Source organism: Oncorhynchus mykiss, chromosome 12 (assembly GCF_057628025.1).
Source record: "Oncorhynchus mykiss isolate SJ-2025 chromosome 12, ASM5762802v1, whole genome shotgun sequence".
Taxonomy (NCBI): Eukaryota; Metazoa; Chordata; class Actinopteri; order Salmoniformes; family Salmonidae; genus Oncorhynchus; species Oncorhynchus mykiss.
In genome coordinates this window covers 16759556-16780595 of record NC_143033.1, presented here as the reverse complement: position 1 = coordinate 16780595, position 21040 = coordinate 16759556, and the positions used below count along the sequence as shown (strand labels likewise).

General features: G+C 43.0%; 1 protein-coding gene across 1 annotated transcript; it reads right to left on the bottom strand.

Moving 5' to 3' along the window:
• Positions 1–1524: 1524 nt before the first annotated feature.
• Positions 1525–7049, bottom strand: LOC110537053 (beta-1,3-galactosyl-O-glycosyl-glycoprotein beta-1,6-N-acetylglucosaminyltransferase 4). Its single transcript, XM_021622772.3, has 2 exons — positions 6625–7049; positions 1525–4289 (listed from the first exon to the last, which is right to left on the bottom strand). The coding sequence occupies exon 2, from the start codon at positions 4286–4288 to the stop codon at positions 2945–2947; it is 1344 nt and encodes a 447-aa protein (XP_021478447.3). The 5' UTR covers position 4289; positions 6625–7049; the 3' UTR covers positions 1525–2944.
• Positions 7050–21040: the final 13991 nt, after the last annotated feature.

Here is a 21040-nt window from a genome sequence, read left to right as displayed (position 1 = left end):
GTCGCACCTGTTCAGTGGTGTAGTCAGGTGCCACAAAAATATACTTTTTGGCTCAGAACAGGGCAGCACGGCTGGCTCTTGGATGTATTAAAAATATGCATGTCAATCTCTCCGGGCTCAAAATGGAGGAGAGATTGACTTCATCACTACTTGTATTTATGACATGTTGAATGCACCAAGCTGTCTGTTTGAACTACTGGCACACAGCTCGGACACCCACGCATACCCCACAATACATGCCACAAGAGGTCTCTTCACAGTCCCCAAGTCCAGAACAGACTAGGACTACACGGAACTCTATTCCACATCAAGTGACTGATGCAAGCAGTAAAATGTTATTTTAAAAACAGATCAAATACACCTTATGGAACAGCGGGGACTGTGAAGCAACATATACATAGGCACAGACACATGCATACACACACACGATAACATTGGCAGCAGCTAATGGGGATCCATAATAAATACAAATATGGTGGAACGATTCATATTTCAATGTTTTTTTTTAAGAAACAGAACATCTAATAGTAAAATCATAGAGTAAAAGCAGGCTGGATCTACTCTTTCTGGACATTTTCTGGTGTTTTGTGTTGGAAAAATGAGTGAGCCGAGTATAACACTTCAACCCTGTTACCCATAGATACCTTTTAGATTTTTTGTGAGGCTTGCATTCAATTGAATCTCCCTGTTGCACACAACAAGCTTCCATTTCCCCTGTCACAGGGGGATTTCTGGATGATTTAATATGAAATCATCAACCCTGTTATGGTCAACCCTGTTACTTTATTTTCACTTACTATATTAATTTAATATTTAAGGGATGGGAAAACATGTTTTTTATTTATTTGAACATGTACTCTTCATGACAGAATATAACAATTTGGTGAAATAAATCATATACATTTTCTTTTACCAAGTTACACTACCAAAAAGGGTCTAATTTTGTGTAACGACCCAGGTCATCTTAGCCTGATTGCTGCCTCTGTTTAGCTATTACATTCTACTCCTTGCCACTCCTGTTATTTGCCAAACACAGGAATGGAATGTTAGCTTAAAAGGCAGGTACCCAGACTGTAGCTCTCATGTAGCTCCACTTTTTGGTTTGCTTCCTGTCTTTAAGTTTGGTGTGGGTTTTTCTTTTGTTGGCCTCTTATTGGGTAAATGTAGTGGGTACTCATGGTGGGTGTCTTTTAGGTCCCTGTTGTTGTTGCTAGTCAACATTCAGTGGACACCCCCACAATTGTCTTTCAGAACCTGTCCTAAAACCCCATCTGTTTCGATTTGTTTGTTGTCAGTGACTCTTTGTTAGTTCCACCTTCTGTTTGAGGAACATTTTTGGCTTTCTTGCTGAGGAACGTAACATAACTAATTAACATTGTATGGAGATGCCAATGCCTAACACAAACACTGGCAGACGTTATAATAACTTTCAGTGAGTTAGCCTGACTAAATCCCTCTAATCTGAGTAGTAAAACTATTTTCTAATCTGAGTAGTAAAGGTTTTTGAATATACATTATGACCAGTTAAAATCCAACTTTTATTCAAAGACAAGTAAAACACAAGAACCAAAATATCTGCTACCTTCCCTAGTCATTAGGTGCTTATTACAATGTTTTCACGATGTGTAGGTTGATTTCATGTTTTTTTTTTAATCATTTCTGAAACTCTACTGCCATGAAGTTTCTCAATTCGAAAACCTGGTATAAAAAGGCTGTTTCACTTCTAATAGGAGTGTTCATGTGTGATCATTATTGGCTTTACTCTGTTTGTAAAGGCAACTTTAGGCAGCTGTTAAGTGTGGTGGAAACTATTGATCCAGAGCTGACATTTCCCCCGTTTACCCTCTGATTCCCCATTAAATACTCATTATACTGCATTATCATGTGGGTACATTCACTATTAAATAAACTAGGGGTTTATTTATGCGAAACGTCCTGGCAGTTTGGGTATGTGACAGATGATACTAAGATAGATAAAGAGCAAAGCAGAGCTTGTTGCACCAATATTCACAATTATTTTATGGGCTTGAGAGGTAGTCATGATACAGATCTGCATGTCCCCTTCTAACATGGGATGTGAGAGGATAACATGTGGTCTTTGACTTCAATCTGGAGTCAAAAGTAAACTCCTCCTTTGGAATACAAACACTTTCTATGTCTCTGCCCCGCTTTCTTTCACATTTATTTATCTCTTAAAAATACTCTTTCATTGAAATCATTAAAACAACATGTGGATTGAGTATTGCTTTGAGAAACAGAGAAATCACTTTAGAAATCACCAGTCTAAACATTTTACTTTGGCCAAAATGTTCTCACAGTGAATAGGCTACAGCATTTAACAAGGTTGCATATAATTTGTTCTGTCTGGCTGTGCATGTGCACAGAGTCGCCATAATCATTAACGCCTGTCTGTCAGTATCCACTGGGCACAGATGTCAATTCTATGTTGGTTCAACATCATTTTATTGAAATTACGTGGAAACAACGTTTCGCTACACTCGCAATAACATCTGCTAACCATGTGTATGTGACAAATAAAATTAGATTTTGATTTGACTCAACCAGTTTGTGCCCAGTGGGTATTAGTTAAATATACATAGTCATTATACACTGGTTGTCACAGGCTTTCACCCTGTGAGCAGAGGTTATACCCTGGTTATGTTACCCTGATCCATATCACATTCAAGTCAGGCTATGACAAACATTCCCCACGTCAAGTATCAAGGTGCAAAACAATAGTTTAACTCTAACCCAGAGATCTGACAGAGTCTCTCATCCAGCATTCCACTTCATCTTTCATTAGTACCTTAAAGCACATCTCAATTAAGTTTCTGACATAATCAACTCGCACACAAAAACTGTAAAAAAAAATATATACTAAAATGGTGCTGTAATTACAGTAGTTCATATTCCAACATGAATCAAGCAATTATTAATCAATCAATCATTCATCAATTAATTTAACATTTTCCAGAGTCTTTGGTTGTGACTTCTTAGCCTTGACCAAGAGTCTCTGTTTCTCCTCTAATTTCTCCTCCAGACACTGGATAAGGACTGGGTCAACTTTGGGGTCCACCTTATTGGCGAACCAGCTGCCGTAGTTCATGAGCCAGTACAGCTCCCCAGCCCCATAGATACACACACTGCGGACATGTTTCCCTGTGCATGTTGGGTAAAGTGGTCCCTCCAGGTAACTCCACTTCACCAGCCTGGTCTTGCTCATTAGGTCTGTGACGTCGGCCTGGGTCCGGGGCACCTCGCCCGGCACGCCCGGCACCCGTGTCAGAGTGGCCCAGAAGTGTTCGTCTGGGGAGTAGGTGTCGTTCGACCACACCAGGAAATCCCTAGCCAGTGTAGACGTGTTCACATACGCTACAAACTCCCACGAGAGCACGAAGTAGGCACTGCCGATGAACATCTGGATGCCGCGTGGGGGAGGCTCCTTGGCCTTGTCGGTTTTCACCGGCATCTGGATGTACTCGAAGGCGGCGTTCTGCAGCTTGTGGTGGAAGGAGAAACGCTGCTTCTTGTATTTGCTTGGACGACTCGTCTCCATCATATTACCCCCCTGGAGCTTCTTCAGGTCGGCCACCAGCTCTATGTTGGAGCGCAAGGGAAAGTCCTGGCCGCACAGGTTGATGACATACCTCCACTTGACCTCTGACCCCATGAGGTCAGACAAGCAGTTAAGGTCGGCTTTGAGGCGGCTAATGCTGGCGTACATCACTGTCTCCAGCTTAGAGGCGATTAAGACGTTGGGCAGACAGCGGGCCAGACCCTCCATGGCCTCTTTGAACAGTTCTGATGACTTCAGGTCGTAGTGGATACAGTAGATATTGTTAGGGGTGTAGACGGCCCGGAGGATCTTGTCCACCATGAAGGCAGATTTGTGGACCACCAGGGAGTAAGCCAGTGGAAAGGCCTGCTCCTCCTCTGACACCTGGACGGTGCCATAGCCCCGGGAGCGGAGGTAGCGCGGGCAGTTAGAGGTCAGGTTGATCAAGCTCTCATCCTGCTCCCACACCACCCCTTGTTTTCTGATGACCAGTGACTTCCCCACCTCGGCCGGATCCATGTTGTAGATGGCATTGCAGTCAATGTTGTAGCGGTGGGGAGGCTCGACGTCATCGTAGCCTGCGGTAGTCCCGTACTGTTCAACAATCACACTGTTTTTAACGGTGACCTTTAGGCAGAGGAGCAGCAAGGCACAGATCACCAACAGCGACGATAATGAAGAAATAAAATGCTTCTTCCGCAGTCTGCTTGGAAAAAAACATCTAATTTTCATTCTGTGGTGAGACAAAATAATAATAGTTAATAAATAACTAGATAGCTAGTTATTTGATCTGTTAACAAAAATAATCACCTTGCTCTGTAAAGTCAACATGATATCACAGGAAAACGTCATCTCACATTTTGCGAGAAGTTAGAAATCAACCCATTGACTTTGCTTAGGTCAATTGGAGCGGCTAATGGGGTTCCTAATTAAATACCCCAAATACCAAATACATTGCAGTCGATGGAAAAAGATTAGTTTCACAGGGCTATGGCTAGGATTAGGGTTGAGCCAAGATGTGGACATGAAATGAGAGTTAGGGTCAGAGATAAGAAAAGAGCTGTGAACCCATAGAGCACACATTGATAGCTATACTGGAACTGTTTAGCTAATGGCAGTGGTACAGCTCTAGTTCAGTATGCTTTATTCCTTTTTTCTAATAATCACTTAGGCTATTACACACTATGTGTCCATCTAGGTTCAATTAGAGTAGCTATGGTTTATGTTTTGTCATGTTAGTGTACAGTTGCAACGAGTGTCGAGAAGCAAGTACAGGGAGTGAGTGTTTTAATAAATAAACAGAACAATAAAACGCAAAACACAAAAACGCACCGACATGAAAGAGTCAATACCACCTGAGGGAAAAAAATCAAGGAGAGTGAAAGATATCGGGAAGATAATCAAGGAGATGATGGAGCCGCAGGATGCTGACAAAGGGAACGAACCCGGGGATCAGGAGCGGACCGGTCACCCCTGCTGAAGCGCGGGAACCTGCCACGCCGGTTGAGGTAATCTGCATTTATGGACGCCGATTATGGCAGATTACATTGTAATCCATGAGGAAACTGTGGCAAACTAACCACCTGTTACGCGAGTGCAGCGTCAAAAGGATGTTGTGGATGCAAGGAGCCATGGTAAATTGCTAGCTAGCATTAAATGCATCTTTAAAAAACGATCAAACTACACATGCTTGATGATATTACTAGGTTAACTAGTTTGTCCTGCATTGCGTATAATCAATGCGGTGCCTATTAAATTATCATATCGTCAAAAGGGTGATGATATAACAAAAGCACATTCACAAAAAAAAAACACAATCTTTGCACATTGACCTAACCATAAACATCAATGCCTTTCTTAAAATCAATACACAGAAGTATTTTTTTGAACCTGCATATTTAGTTAAGAAATTCATGTTACAAGGCATTATTAACTAGGGAAATTGTGTCACTTCTCTTGCGTTCATTGCATGCAGAGTCAGGGTATATGCAACAGTTTGGGCCGCCTGGCTCGTTGCGAATTTTACATAATGATGACATAACATTGAAGGTTTTCGCCCGTTCGATAAAATGCGGAGCGGGGTTCCGTATTTCACTGAAAGAATAAACGTTTGTTTTTCTAAGTGATAGTGTAGAACACCATTGCCCAAAATGCATTGCTCAATTAACTTTCAAAAGATGGTTCCAAAGTTTGGTTTTACATTTTTTTTCTTCCCCTATGTATGAAGTCACAAACGTGTGTGTGATTTCAAACTGATTAAGCCACATAAAAACACACGAAATCGGTTGAAATACTTTGTGTACATATTTGCACGAATTGAGTGAAATTGTGTTGCCCTTGAGGATAAATACAGTTTATTGAATTTAGTTGAATTACTACAATAAAAACGATTCCAACCAGTTTATGGCGGTAAAATCATACTGTATAAAAAAAATCCAGCACAGCTGTACAGGACATTTCGGTACAATTTTATAAATGCCGAAAATATGTTCGTTTTGACATGGGATATTTTTTCTTCGGTAAAATTATGCGAGAAATTGCTGTGGAAATGCCTTTATGCACATATGTATATAATAACCATCATATTGAAGTACACATGGAGTCACACGATGATATGGGGTGTGGTCCTCCAGTAGGACCCAGGAAACCATACCGTTTATTAGGCTACAGATTAAATATATTATGGTTTACTTCACAGGGTGGTGAAAATACAGTGATGAGCTTGGTGCTGCTTTCCAATAAATATCGAGGGTCTTATTCTGGTGACATGATGATCGATGCTTGACTGCCGTTTGACAAACGTATCATGTCATAACCTACGTGCACTTTATCTGAGAGCTGTTGGCTAGAGCGCATGTGTCAAGACCGGAATAGGCAGTCACAGTTGTTATTTAACGGAACCGTTTCTATGACAATATGTATGACTTTACTCGCATAAAAACTGTGGATGGGAACGTGATTTGTGGTCACCATGTAATACTCTGGTAAAAGCTATAAACTAATTTCACAGTGAATTACAAGATTTCACGTTAACTACATTTCTCTTTGCACCAGCATAATTTACTTACATTACTTGGAGTGATAAAAAATAATTTTCTCTTCAACCATCTTAGACCAAGGTCAATCGAAAAGTATGTGTCCTTTGCTCTTGCTCCTGCTACAATCCCACTCAGATCTGTAAACTTGTCATCAATTTCTCCAAAGTCTTATTCCACAGTCAGACTGTTGTTCGGTAACCCCTGATACCACACCAATGTGTTGTTGTCAAGGATGAAGTTAATTGCAGAGCTCTGTCTTCGATTAATGTCCCATCACGTTGAAATGCGCTGTGCTATATATTTATCTCTTTACACACAGACTCTGACAGAGCACGCGGAGTGAAGTTTCCTTTTCACCGAAGCAATAAAGACCGAGTAAAGTTTCCTTTTCACGAAAGAGAGAGGAAGGAAGGAAGGAAGTAGGGAGGGGAGGTGTGGTGTGGTTTGGTTTGGTTAGGCTGGGGAGGTGCATGACTATTACAATTACATTATGCGATGCGTAGTAAATTGCTGTGGTTCTTTCATAGTAAAATCAGTCATGCATGGGAGAAATGACAGTTTATCTGGTGCCAGGGGAGTTTTCCTGATCTAGTAACCTAACCAGGCAAAACTCTGGACCTTATATGGTATGACGTGATTAATTTATTGTGAAACTGTTTAATATAGGCTATGATGAGAGCAACGTTTTTCTAATCAGGTCACATGATTTCTTCAAAACTCCTGGAAAAATTCATGGCCTTGGGGAGAATGAAAACCTTGTCAAACTGCAGCAACCTTTTACTTGTTCATATGAATTATATTTTAAAGGAGGACTAGGGGGGTGCCTATACACAATATGATTGGGCAATAAAACTCAGAGGGCTGAGCTTGCTTTATGCAGATTTACGTCGTGTAGTCCTGCGCTATGCTGCTGCAGGCCTAACCAAACATTTACTCAGTCTGTGCTATTGTGTATATTGATTAATTGCAGTTACTCATTTTGATAGAAAATGTAGCTTAGTCCGGCGAGGTTTGAATATAAACCAAATGTGATATAATTTACATTCTCACATACAAATGGGCTATAGGCTAAATATACAATATTTCCGCTTAATTTACACTTGCCAGAAGGACAGGGCGCATAGTAGGCTTGATCAACTCCGGTCCTCCAGGACCACCAACAGGCGCACCTGATTCTACTTGTCAGGTAATCATCAACCCCTTTAAGTTTAATCAGGTGTTTTTGTCTTTGGCTAAATTTAGGCTGCTACATTTATGTAAGAGTTTTTGCATGTCTGTCGGGAGTGATTTGTTATCATGCTTGCTAAATAAATACCGGAAGAAAGTGGCAAGCTCGACTTGCATGTTGTGCCCGGCCCGCGCAACAGGCAAAGAGCCTGCAGCAGCACTCCGATGTGAAAGACATATACATTGTGCGTGAGTTGACGAATCTATATAAATAAAATAGCACGTGTTTTATGGTGATTAAAAAATGCTGTGGCAAATGCCGCCTCGCGAAACGTTTTCTGGCGGCAATGCTCTGACATGACAGAATTGATGATTGAGACATGGGCTGTTTTTAGTGTCTTACACCATTTAAGCTGAAGTACTTTACCCCACTGCTGAAGCTTTGGCTTCCACCATTTTATTCATTTTAAACCATGTAACTTTTGATGCAAATCAGCTATTTTGACAATGTTCCCAACATAACTTAATGCTGTGCAGTACTTAATCTAGTTAGAACACTATGTTGAGACCGGTCATGCCAAATAGTGTTCGCCAGCCAAATAGTGTGTTGTCGTCATATCAGAGCACACAATGTTTCAATTTGTCACTTTTTGCTTAAAAAGCTCATTACCCTGTTTGGCCTGCCAGAAGTTTGAGAATGTGGCCCTGGAGTTGAAGCTCATCAAATCAAATGTATTTATATAGCCCTTTGTACATCAGCTGATATCTCAAAGTGCTGTACAGAAACCCAGCCTAAAACCCCAAACAGCAAGCAATGCAGGCGTAGAAGCACAGTGGCTAGGAAAAACTCCCTAGAAAGGCCAAAACCTAGGAAGAAACCTAGAGAGGAACCAGGCTATGTGGGGTGGCCAGTCCTCTTCTGGCTGTGCCGGGTGGAGATTATAACAGAACATGGCCAAGATGTTCAAATGATCATAAATGACCAGCATGGTCCAATAATAATAAGGCAGAACAGTTGAAACTGGAGCAGCAGCACGGCCAGGTGGACTGGGGACAGCAAGGAGTCATCATGTCAGGTAGTCCTGGGGCATGGTCCTAGGGCTCAGGTCCTCCGAGAGAGAGAAGGAGAGAATTAGAGAACGCACACTTAGATTCACACAGGACACCGAATAGGACAGGAGAAGTACTCCAGATATAACAGGGGTCAGGAGACACTGTGGCCCCATCCGAGGACACCCCTGGACAGGGCCAAACAGGAAGGATATAACCCCACCCACTTTGCCAAAGCACAGCCCCCACACCACTAGAGGGATATCTTCAACCACCAACTTACCATCCTGAGACAAGGCTGAGTATAGCCCACAAAGACCTCCGCCACGGCACAACCCAAGGGGGGGGGGGGGGGCAACCCAGACAGGATGACCACATCAGTGAATCAACCCACTCAGGTGACGCACCCCCTCCAGGGACGGCATGAGAGAGCCCCAGTAAGCCAGTGACTCAGCCCCTGTAATGGGGTTAGAGGCAGAGAATCCCAGTGGAAAGAGGGGAACCGGCCAGGCAGAGACAGCAAGGGCGGTTCGTTGCTCATGGTGAAACAACAGTTGTTTCACCATGGCACATGATCGGTAAGTGTCCCAATTCAAATTTTTCCCTGATAAGTTGTTTTGTAATGGTTTCTTTATGATTAACGAGATGTGGTGTGATCATAACAACCTACAGGAACTCAAGTCCTTTTGTTCACCTGACTGAGAATTCATCGCAATCAAATGCCGACCTCATTATCTACCAAGATAATTATCTTCGATCAAAATCACAGTCGTGTATATTGCTTGCTTTGAGGACAATACAGTGACACTGACATGGCCCGCTAACAAAACCTGCGGGCTCTCCTTCACTGTAGCCAACGTGAGTAAAACATTTAAGCGTGTTAACCCTCGCCATATGGGCCTGCAGCCTTGCATCCCCGGCCGTGTCCTCAGAGCATGCGCAGACCAGCTGGTTGGTGTGTTTTAGAGGTCGACCGATAATGATTTTTCAACGCCGACATCGATTATTGGAGGACCAAAAAAAGCCTATACCGATTAATTGGACGATTTTTATTTTATTTGTAATAATGACAATTACAACAATACTGAATGAACACTTATTTTAACTTAATACATCAATAAAAATCCATTTAGCCTCAAATAAATAATGAAACATGTTCAATTTGGTTTAAATAATGCAAAAACAAAGTGTTGGAGAAGAAAGTAAAAGTGCAATATGTGCCATGAAAAAAAGCTAACGTTTATGTTCCTTGCTCAGAACATGAGAACATATGAAAGCTGGTGGTTCCTTTTAACATGAGACTTCAATATTCCCAGGTAAGAAGTTTTAGGTTGTAGTTAATATAGTATTTATAGGACTTTCTCTCTATACCATTTGTATTCCATATACCTTTGACTATTCAATGTTCTTATAGGCACTTTAGTATTGCCAGTGTAACAGTATAGCTTCTGTCCCTCTCCTCGCTCCTACCTGGGCTCGAACGAGGAACACATCGACAACAGCCACCCTCGAAGCAGCGTTACCCATGCAGAGCAAGGGGAACAACTACTCCAAGTCTCAGAGCGAGTGGTGTTTGAAACGCTATTGGCGCGCACCCTATTGGCGTGCAACCCTGATAGGCTTGAAGTCATAAACAGCGCAATGCTTGAATGCACAGTGAAGAGCTGCTGACAAAACGCACAAAAATGCTGTTTGAATGAAGGCTTACGAGCCTGCTACTGCCTACCACCGCTCAGTCGGACTGCTCTGTCAAATATCAAATCATAGACTTAATTATAACATAACACACAGAAATAGAAGCCTTTGGTCATTAATATGGTCGAATCCGGAAACGTTGAAACGTTGAATCAAAACGTTGATTATTATCGCATATACCCTGACTTTGCATGCAATGAACGCAAGAGAAGTGACAATTTTTCACCTGGTTAATATTGCCTGCTAACCTGGATTTCTTTTAGCTAAATATGCAGGTTTAAAAATATATACTTCTGTGTATTGACTTTAAGAAAGGCATGGGTGTTTATGGTTAGGTACAGTCGTGCAACGATTGTGCTTCTTTCGCAAATGCGCTTTTGTTAAATCGTCCCCCTGCGTTGCATGGATTATATGCAACGTAGGACACGCTAGATAACTACACATGGTTGATGATACTACTAGTTTAACTAGTGATTATGATTGATTTTATCTTATAAAAAACAGTTTAATGCTAGCTAGCAACTTACCTTGGCTTCGTACTGCATTTGCGTAACAGGCAGGCTCCTCGTGGAGTGCAATGAGGCAGGTGGTTAGAGCGTTGGACTAGTTAACTGTAAGGTTGCAAGATTGAATCCCAGAGCTGACCAGGTAAAAATCTGTTCTGCCCCTGAACAAGGCAGTTAACCCACCATTCCTAGGCCGTCATTGAAAATAAGAACGTGTTCTTAACTGACTTGCCTGGTTAAATAAAGGTGTGTTAAAGAAAAAAATCAGGCCAAATCGGTGTCCAAAAATACTGATTTCCGATTGTTATGAAAACTTGAAGTCGACACTAATTAAATCGGCAATTCCGCTTAATCGGTCGACCTCTAGTGTGTTTACAGACATATTCAATCAATCCTTATCCCAGTCTGCTGTCCCCACATGCTTCAAGAGGGCCACCATTGTTCCTGTTCCCAAGAAAGCTAAGGTAACTGAGCTAAATGACTACGGCCCTGTAGCACTAACTTTCGTCATCATGAAGTGCTTTAAGAGACTAGTCAAGGACCATATCACCTCCACCCTAGACCCAGGTGGTGAGGGTACGTAACATCTCCACCCCGCTGATCCTCAACACTGGTTCCCCACAAGGGTGCGTTCTCAGCCCTCTCCTGTACTCCCTGTTCACCCACGACTGCGTGGCCATGCACGCCTCCAACTCAATCATCAAGTTTGCAAACAACGCTGCAATGGTAGGCTTGATTACCAACAACGACGAGACGGCCTACAGGGAGGAGGTGAGGGCCCTCGGAGTGTGGTGTCAGGAAAATAACCTCACACACAATGTCAACAAAACAAAGGAGATGATAGTGGACTTCAGGAAACAGCAGAGGGAGCACCCCCCTATCCACATCGACGGGGACAGTAGTGGCGAGGGAAGTACATTTTAAGTTCCTCGGCGTACACATCACGGACAAACGGAATAGGTCCACCCACACAGACAGCGTGTGTACACATCACGGACAACCTCAGGAGGCTGAAGAAATTTGGCTTGTCGCCAAAAACGCTCTCAAACTTTTACAGACGCACAATCGAGAGCATCCTGTCGGGCAGTATCACCGCCTGGTACGGCAGCTGCTCCGCCCATAACCGGAAGTCTTTCCAGAGGGTAGTGAGGTCTGCACAACGCATCACCGGGTGCAAACTACCTAACCTCCAGGACACCTACACCACCCGATGTCACAGGAAGGCCAAAAAGATCATCAAGGACAACAACCACCCGAACCACTGCCTGTTCACCCCACTATCATTCAGAAGGCGAGGTCAGTACAGGTGCATCAAAGCGGGGACCGAGAGACTGAAAAACAGCTTCTATCGCAAGGCCATCAGACTGTTAAACAGCCATCACTAACATTGAGTGGCTGCTGCCAACATACTGACTCAACTCTAGCCACTTTAATAATGGAAGAATTGATGTAATCAATTTATGACTAGCCACTTTATATAATGTTTACATACCCTACATTACTCATCTCATATGTATATACTGTACGCTATACCATCTACTGCATCTTGCCTATGCCGTTCGGCCATCACTCATTTATATATTTTTATGTACATATTCGTATTCATTCCTTTACACTTGTGTATAAGGTAATTATTGTGAAATGTTAGGTTATATTACTTGTTAGATATTACTGCATGGTGGGAACTAGAAGCACAAGCATTTCGCTACACTTGTATTAACATCTGCTAACCATGTGTATGTGAGACATACATTTTATTTGATAACCACATGTCACTGTCCAGAGCCGCCGGAGTCTCCCGTACGTCCGTCCAGAGCCGCCGGAGTCTCCCGTACGTCCGTCCAGAGCCGCCGGAGTCTCCCGTACGTCCGTCCAGAGCCGCCGGAGTCTCCCCTCCGTCCGTCCAGAGCCGCCGGAGTCTCCCCTCCGTCCGTCCAGAGCCGCCGGAGTCTCCCCTCCGTCCGTCCAGAGCCGCCGGAGTCTCCCCTCCGTCCGTCCAGAGCCTGGACTGAGGGACGGGAGACTCCGGCGTCTCTGGACTGAGGGGCGGAAGCTCTGGCGGCGCCGGACAGGCGCGGCGCACTGTAGGCCTGGTGCGTGGTGCCGGCACTGGTGGTACTGGGCCGAGGACACGCACCTCAGGGCGAGTGCGGGGAGCTGCCACCGGAGGGCTGATGCTTGGAGGTGGTACTGGATAAACCGAACCGAACCGATGCACCCGCACTGGGGACACTGTGCGCTCCACAGCATAACACGGTGCCTGCCCGGTCTCTCTAGCCCCCCGGTAAGCACAGGAAGTTGCCGCAGGTCTCCTACCTGGCTTCACCATACTTCCTGTGTGCCTCCGCCCAATACATTTTTGGGGCTGACTCTCGGGCTTCCTTGCCAGCCGTGTTCCCTCGTATCGCCGGCTCCTCTCTCCGGCTGCCTCTGCTCTCCTAGCTGCCTCCACCTGTTCCCATGGGAGGCGATCCTTTCCCGCCAGGATCTCCTCCCAAGTGTAGCAACCCTTGCCGTCCAACACATCATCCCATGTCCATTCCTCCTTGTGCTGCTCCTGCTGCCGCTGCTTGTCACCACACCGCTTGGTCCTGTTGTGGTGGGTGATTCTGTAACGGTTTTCTTCCTGGGAAGGAGAGGAGGACCAAAATGCAGCGTGGTTATTTATAAACATCTTTAATGAAAGATGAAAACGTGAACACTATACAAAATAAGAAAACGTGGAAAAACCGAAACAGTCCTAACTGGTGCAAAACACAGAGACAGGAACAATCACCCACAAGATACCTAAAGAATATGGCTGCCTAAATATGGTTCCCAATCAGAGATGACGATAAACACCTGCCTCTGATTGAGAACCACTCCAGGCAACCATAGACTTACCTAGAACACTCAACTGAACACAACCCCATAGACTACAAAACCCCTAAACAAAACACATAAATCACCCATGTCACACCCTGGCCTAACCAACATAATAAAGAAAACACAGAATACTAAGGCCAGGGCGTGACACTCTGTTCCCTCCATGTCTGTGTGGAGTATTGTTTATTTTGTCAAGGTTGGCACGCTTCCGGCTGGTTTGCGCCCGGTTTTGTTTTATGCCCGTGCTTTGTGGCAGCTGGTACTTTACTTGGGTTTTGTACTTTGTGCTGCCTCACTTGTTCCTTGGGCATTTGTTTGGTGATGCGGTTGCGTTCTGTATTATGATTGCCTAAGTAAAGTGCTTTGTCCATTCATTTCTGCTCTCCTGCGCCTGACTTCCATGCACCAGCTACACCCACCGTTGACACTACAGCAGAGTTCAATATTATTGTGTGTCAGTCGGTATCCTTACGAATATGAAAATCTGCGTACTGTATGACAGAGATTACTTTATTTTTACCCCTAACGCTTTAAATGTTAGGGGTGGACCTCATTGAACCCTTCACGAAATCCAGGAATGGTAACAGCTGGTGTCTGATGGCAACTGATCACTTTACAAATTGGGTGGAGGCAGTACCCATTAAGGTCAGTAAAGGAAGAGTACGTGCTTAACTCTAAATTCCCTTTTGTAACTCTTTTTAAAAGAGTGCTTGGAACCAAAAATAGATTTTCGTTTTGTATGATACCCATCAAGGACGAGATTAGCGAGGCCACCTCCCAAGGCTATGGTGAACATCTTCAACACCTTCCCCCCAGGAGGTATCCCGTCCACCAGAACCAGTGAGTTTGGATCAGACTGATGCTCTGAGTCGGCGGGGGACCCGCTATCATCCAGAAGGCGAGGTCAGTACAGGTGCATCAAAGCAGGGACCGAGAGACTGAAAAACAGCTTCTTTCTCAAGGCCATCAGACTGTTAAACAGCCACCACTAACATTGAGTGGCTGCTGCCAACACACTGACTCAACTCCAGCTCACTTTAATAATGGGAATTGATGGAAATTGATGTAAAAAATGAATCACTAGCCACTTTAAACAATGCCACTTAATATAATGTTTACATACCCTACATTACTCATCTCATATGTATATACTATACTCGATACCATCTACTGCATCTTGCCTATCCTGTACCATCACTCCTTCATAACTTTATGTACATATTCTTTATCCCTTTACACACACACACGCGCGTGTGTGTGTGTATAAGGTTGTGAAATTGTTAGGTTATATTACTCGTTGGTTATTACTGCATTGTCAGAACTAGACGGACAAGCATTTCGCTACACTCGCATTAACATCTGCTAACCATGTGTATGGGACAAATCAGATTTGATATAAGGTAGGCTATACCTTCCAAAAGTGTTTAAGTACATATCCCATTTATAACACTGCACTAATCATCACATTTTCTCACAGTAAAGTGTAACCTGTGTGTTTGATTGTTTACGTCTGTCTCCTACCCTGTTCCCTTTAACTCTGCTCCTGTTCTGCATGAGCTAGGGCTTCTGCCCAACACCAGACGTGGATCCACCTGCCTAGTGAAATAAAGGTGAAATAGAACATATATTTTAAAAAACTGATGTCCACAGTTACCAACCACCCTACAACTTTGCATTACAACAGCTACTGTTGTCATTATCAGCTAATAGTTAGTAGTTGTGGACAGGTGCTTTTATACTGATAACAAGTTCAAACAGGTGCCATTAATACAGGTAACAAGTGGAGGACAGAGGAGCCTCTTAAATGAGAAGTTACAGGTCTGTGAGAGCCAGAAATCTTGCTTGTTTGTAGGTGACCAAATACTTATTTTCCACCATAATTTGCAAATAAATTAATAAAAAATCCTACAATGTGATTTTCTGGATTTTTTTTTCTTCTCATTTTGTCTGTCATAGTTGAAGTGACCTATGATGAAAATTACAGGCCTTATCTCATTAAGTGGGAGAACTTGCACAATTGGTGGCTGACTAAATACTTTTTTGCCCCACTGTATGTAAAATTATGCGATTCTATGATTTGTAGTAAAAATGATTGGTCAAAATCACACGATGCGCACCACCAATTGTGAGTATGCATTGCTTACTAGTTGCCTACTAATTGGTTGATGATTTAATTGGAAACACTTATCTTTCTATCTGTTTTACTACAAAACATAGAAACGTGCCATTTTCACATATGTTGTTGATGTTGGACTGGTGCTGGAAATGATGAATATGAAGTTGCATTTTTTAGAAATGTCCCTTTTTTAATTGTTACAACCACACACACATGGACATAGTTGCTTCCATTGAATGGTTTTATATCGGTGTGTTTTTGTCAATGGATGTACAACACTTCAGTTAGGAACAGCATGTGAAAATCTGTCAACAAAACAACTCTTTGCTTCTTCTCTTGCCAACGCAAAAGGTTGAGAAGGACCGCCTTTTTTAAAAACTTACAGCATATTGTTGTCTGGCATCATTAAAGTGAAGACTTATTTTATCAAATCAATTCTCTGTAATTATTATTACGTGATTAAACTAATCATGTAAATGTAATTAACTAGGAAGTCAGGGCACCAAGGAAAATCTTCAGATTACAAAATTATAATTTTCCTAATATAACTTCTCAGATATTTTATTGGATCAAATAGTCTTTTAATGAATTATTCTTCACCTCACGTTAGTCTCATTCCAAACGTCATAAAATGTTGGTTATCTGCACCCAGCCTTTACTAAGAATCGTCCATATATCAATTGTCTTAATCATTTATTTACTAACTAAATAATCACAGAAATGCATAAACAATCACAGATCTGGTTACAAGGAAATGATAGGGGAGGTACACTAGTGGGCTAAGCCGATATGACGGTTTGGTGGACAAAGGGAAGTGGGTGTGGACTGAAGGGCGGGAAAGACAAAGTCACTACACAGTTGATAATTATATTAATTGAAATGCTAATCTATTGCACATGAACACTCACTCATTTGGGAATAATTGCAATCAATATATATTTACGCCCAGTGTGTCGTCGTTATCTCTGTTGGAATCGTCAGTCCTTCTGTTGGAAAGTTCATCTGAGCGCCTCTGCTTTCCTGAAGTCTTATGGTGAGAATGGATACTTCAGAGTACCATTCAGAAATATTTTATAGATGTTTCGGCGGTTGTCGGTCTTCTCATCCCAGGTTGACATCATTTCTAGCTGTAGACAGATTTGCTCTTATTCTGCCGGGATCAATAGTCTCAGAGTTTAACCATTTCCCACCGTGTAGCCAATGCTCCACATGGTATGGTTAGGAATTCAACAACCATTACAACCTTAGCCTATACTGAGGTTTTTGTGGTCTGAACTCAACCTGTGCCCCCTCCGTGTCCATTGAGGTACGCGTGGTCTGAAGAGGATTTCTTCAGGAGGAGGTTTTATTCGTAACAGAAAAGGGCTGTCCCATGAGCCAGATCATGTCTGTGCTCATGGGAGCGGGCCAATAACTTAGTTAAACTTTTAAAGGGAATACAATTCTCTCACATTAACAGTTTAACATCACATTACACCATTTCACAAATAGTTTAATCTTTATTCATTCATTTTATACAACAATTAGACGCAAACCTCATAACAGAGGCACCTGTATAAACAGAGGTCAGGTAATGTGGCTGTATTGTCTTTCATGGGGTCACAAACACGAAGACCATTTACACATTCTCCAAAACATGGATATTGTTCAGTTCTCAAGTTCTGTGATGTAGAAGAAGTTCCTTTGTTCTACTGTGAAACTCTCTCTCTCTATATACTTCATAGCCAGGAGGAGAGAGTCTCCTCCAGGAATTTACGACCTGAGATAACAGAACCTGGGTGTAGGAGAGAGAGAGAGGGGGAAGCCACTAGCTATACCCAAAGAGGGCCACGTCATGACAATATGATGTCATGGTCTACTTCTCTGCCATGTAAATCTGAATTCAGATCAGGAATAGCTTGTACCAATCAATAGGTAGAGCTGTTTTAGTAACTACATAAGATGGCGTTTTTTTACTTTATTTTCACAAAATGTTTCCGTTATCATTTCTTACAACCGACAAGAACTTTTGAACATCAGATCAGTAGTTATCTCAATTCCGGCTTCAACTTCGACTCATCTGCCCTGGGATCTTTTTGTAATTCCAGGACAGTGGCGTCAGGGAAATTGAGAGGGGGAGGGGTTTCCCTCTTCATCAATAACAACTGGTGTGCTGACTCAAGCGGTGGAAGTGTCGACCCATTATTCACCAGTCTTGGAATACCTGATGGTCAAATGTCAACCCTTCTACCTCCCAAGGGAGTTTTCAGCTGGAATTGTGACTGTTGTATAAATTCCACCTCAGGACAAGAAAAATAACAAGCTAGCACTTAACAATCTGTACAAACCAGCAGGAAAATGTACATCCAGAGGCTGCTTTTCTAGTTGCCGGCTATTTTAATTCCACATCATTAAGACTCTTGATGCCCAACTTCCATCAGCACATCTCCTTCCCGACTAGGTGCGATAAAGTCCTAGACAACTGTTATTCTATCCACAAGCAAGCATACAAGGCCGTCCCTCAGCCGCCATTCGGCAAATCAGATCATGACTCCTTACTCCTGCTTCCTGTTTAAAAGCAGAAGCTCAAACAGGAAGTATCTGTGACTCGCTCCGTTGAGAAATGGTCACCAGAATAATAGATTATGCTACAGAACTGCTTTTCTGGCACTGATTGGAATATGTTTTGAGACTCTGCCGATAACACTGTCACCGGCTTCATTTGGAATTGTACCGCAACGTTGTCCTCACAGTGAAGGTTTGCTGCTTTCAATCAAAAACCCTGGATTAACACAGAGGTTGGCCCTAAACTAAAGGTCAGTGCTACCGCACACAGGGCTATCTCAAACAACCCTGAGGCTACGTTGAGGACAGGAACAAGTACAAGAAGTCCCACTATTACCTCTGCAGAGTCATCAAACGAGCAAAAGGACAATTTAGGAATTATATTACACAGGCTCCGACGTCCGCAGCATGTGGTAGTCCGTTATGGATTACAAAGGAAGACCCAACCATGATCTGCCCAATGATGCCTCTCTACCAGATGAACTCAATGCATTTTATGCACGCTTCGACAATAATAACATTGTGCCGGGTGTGAGGGCCATCACCAACCCAGAGGACTGGGTGATCTCACTCTCCGAGGCCGACGTGAGAAAGGTCTTTAATCAGGTCGCAAGGCCGCGGGCCCGACGGTATTCCAGGGCGTGTTCTCAGAGCGCAGGCATATTCAGTCATTTCAACCTCTACTTTCCTAGGCATCCTCATGTTTTTTTATTTAACTAGGCAAGTCAGTTAAGAACAAATTCTTATTTAAAATCACGGCCTACCCCGGACGACGCTGGACCAATTGTTTTCCGTCCTATTGGACTCCCAATCACGGCCAGATGTGATACAGCCTGGATTCGAACCAGGGACTGTAGCAATGCTTCTTGCACTGAGATGCAGTGCCTTAGACCGCTGTGCCACTTGGGAGCACAGTCATTTTAAAATGACCACCATCATTCCTGTTCCTAAGAACTCTAAGGCTTCATGCCACAATGACTACCACCATGTAGCACTCACATCTGTAATCATGAAGTGCTTTGAGAGGCTGGTTATGGCACACATCAACTCCATCATCCCAGACACCCTAGACCCACCCTAAACCCACTCCAATTTACATACCACCCCAGCAGAGGAAACGGGGTCGATACACGGTAGCGGTGCATCTGGCACCAACAGGCTCCTGGACAGCTTCTATCCCCAAGCCATAATACTGCTAAATAGCTAACTATTTAGCTAACAAAATGGGTACCCAGACTGAGTTGACCCTTATCTTTGCACTGTCTCTATGCACACTCACAGGGCCCTACAAACTCATTAACACTGACACTCCAACACACACACAAACAATAATTTCATCATTTGCTCCCACACATAATACATTGATACTAACTCTACACACAGCCACTCACAAACAATCATAATATACGTTGCTGCTACTCTGTTTATAGTATATCCTGATGCCTCGTCACCTTAACCCTATACATATCTACCTCTATCTCTCCAGTATCCCTGCACATTGTAAATATGTAACTGGAGCTGACTGACATTGTATATACAGTTGAAGTCAAAAGTTTACATACACCTTAGCCAAATACATTTAAACTCAGTTTTTCACAATTCCTGACATTTAATCCTAGTAAATTCCCTGTCTTAGGTCAGTTAAGATCACCACTTTATTTTAAGAATGTGAAATGTCAGAATAATAGTAGAGTGATTTATTTCAGATTTTATTTATTTCATGACATTCCCAGTGGGTCAGAAGTTTACATACACTCAATTAGTATTTGGTAGCATTGCCTTGAAATGATTTAACTTGGGTCAAACGTTTCGGGTAGCCTTCCACAAGCTGCCCACAATACTGAGTCAGGTTTGTAGGCCTCCTTGCTCACACACGCTTTTTCAGTTCTGCCCACAAATATTCTATAGAATTGAGGTCAGGGCTTTGTGGTGGCCACTCCAATACCTTGACTTGGTTGTCCTTAAGCCATTTTGCCACAAATTTGGAAGTATGCTTGCGGTCATTATCCATTTGGAAGACCCATTTGCGAAATAGCTTTAACTCCCTGATGTCTCCCTGATGTCTTGAGATGTTGCTTCAATATATCCACATAATTTTCCTCCTTCATGATGCCATCTATTTTGTGAAGTGCACCAGTCCCTCCTGCAGCAATTCACCCCCACAACATGATGCTGCCACCCCGTGCTTCATGGTTGGGATGGTGTTCTTCAGCTTGCAAGCCTCCCCCCTTTTTTTCTCCAAACATAACGATGGTCATTATGGCCAAACAGTTCTATTTTTTGTTTCGTCAGACCAGAGGATATTTCTCCAAAAAGTACAATCTTTGTCCCCATGTGCAGTTGCAAACCATAGTCTGGCATTTTTATGCCGGTTTTGGAGCAGTGGCTTCTTCCTTGCTCAGGTTATGTTGATCTTGGACTCGTTTTACTGTGAATATAGATACTTTTGTACTTGTTTCCTCCAGCATCTTTACATGGTCCTTTGGTGTTCTGAGATTGATTT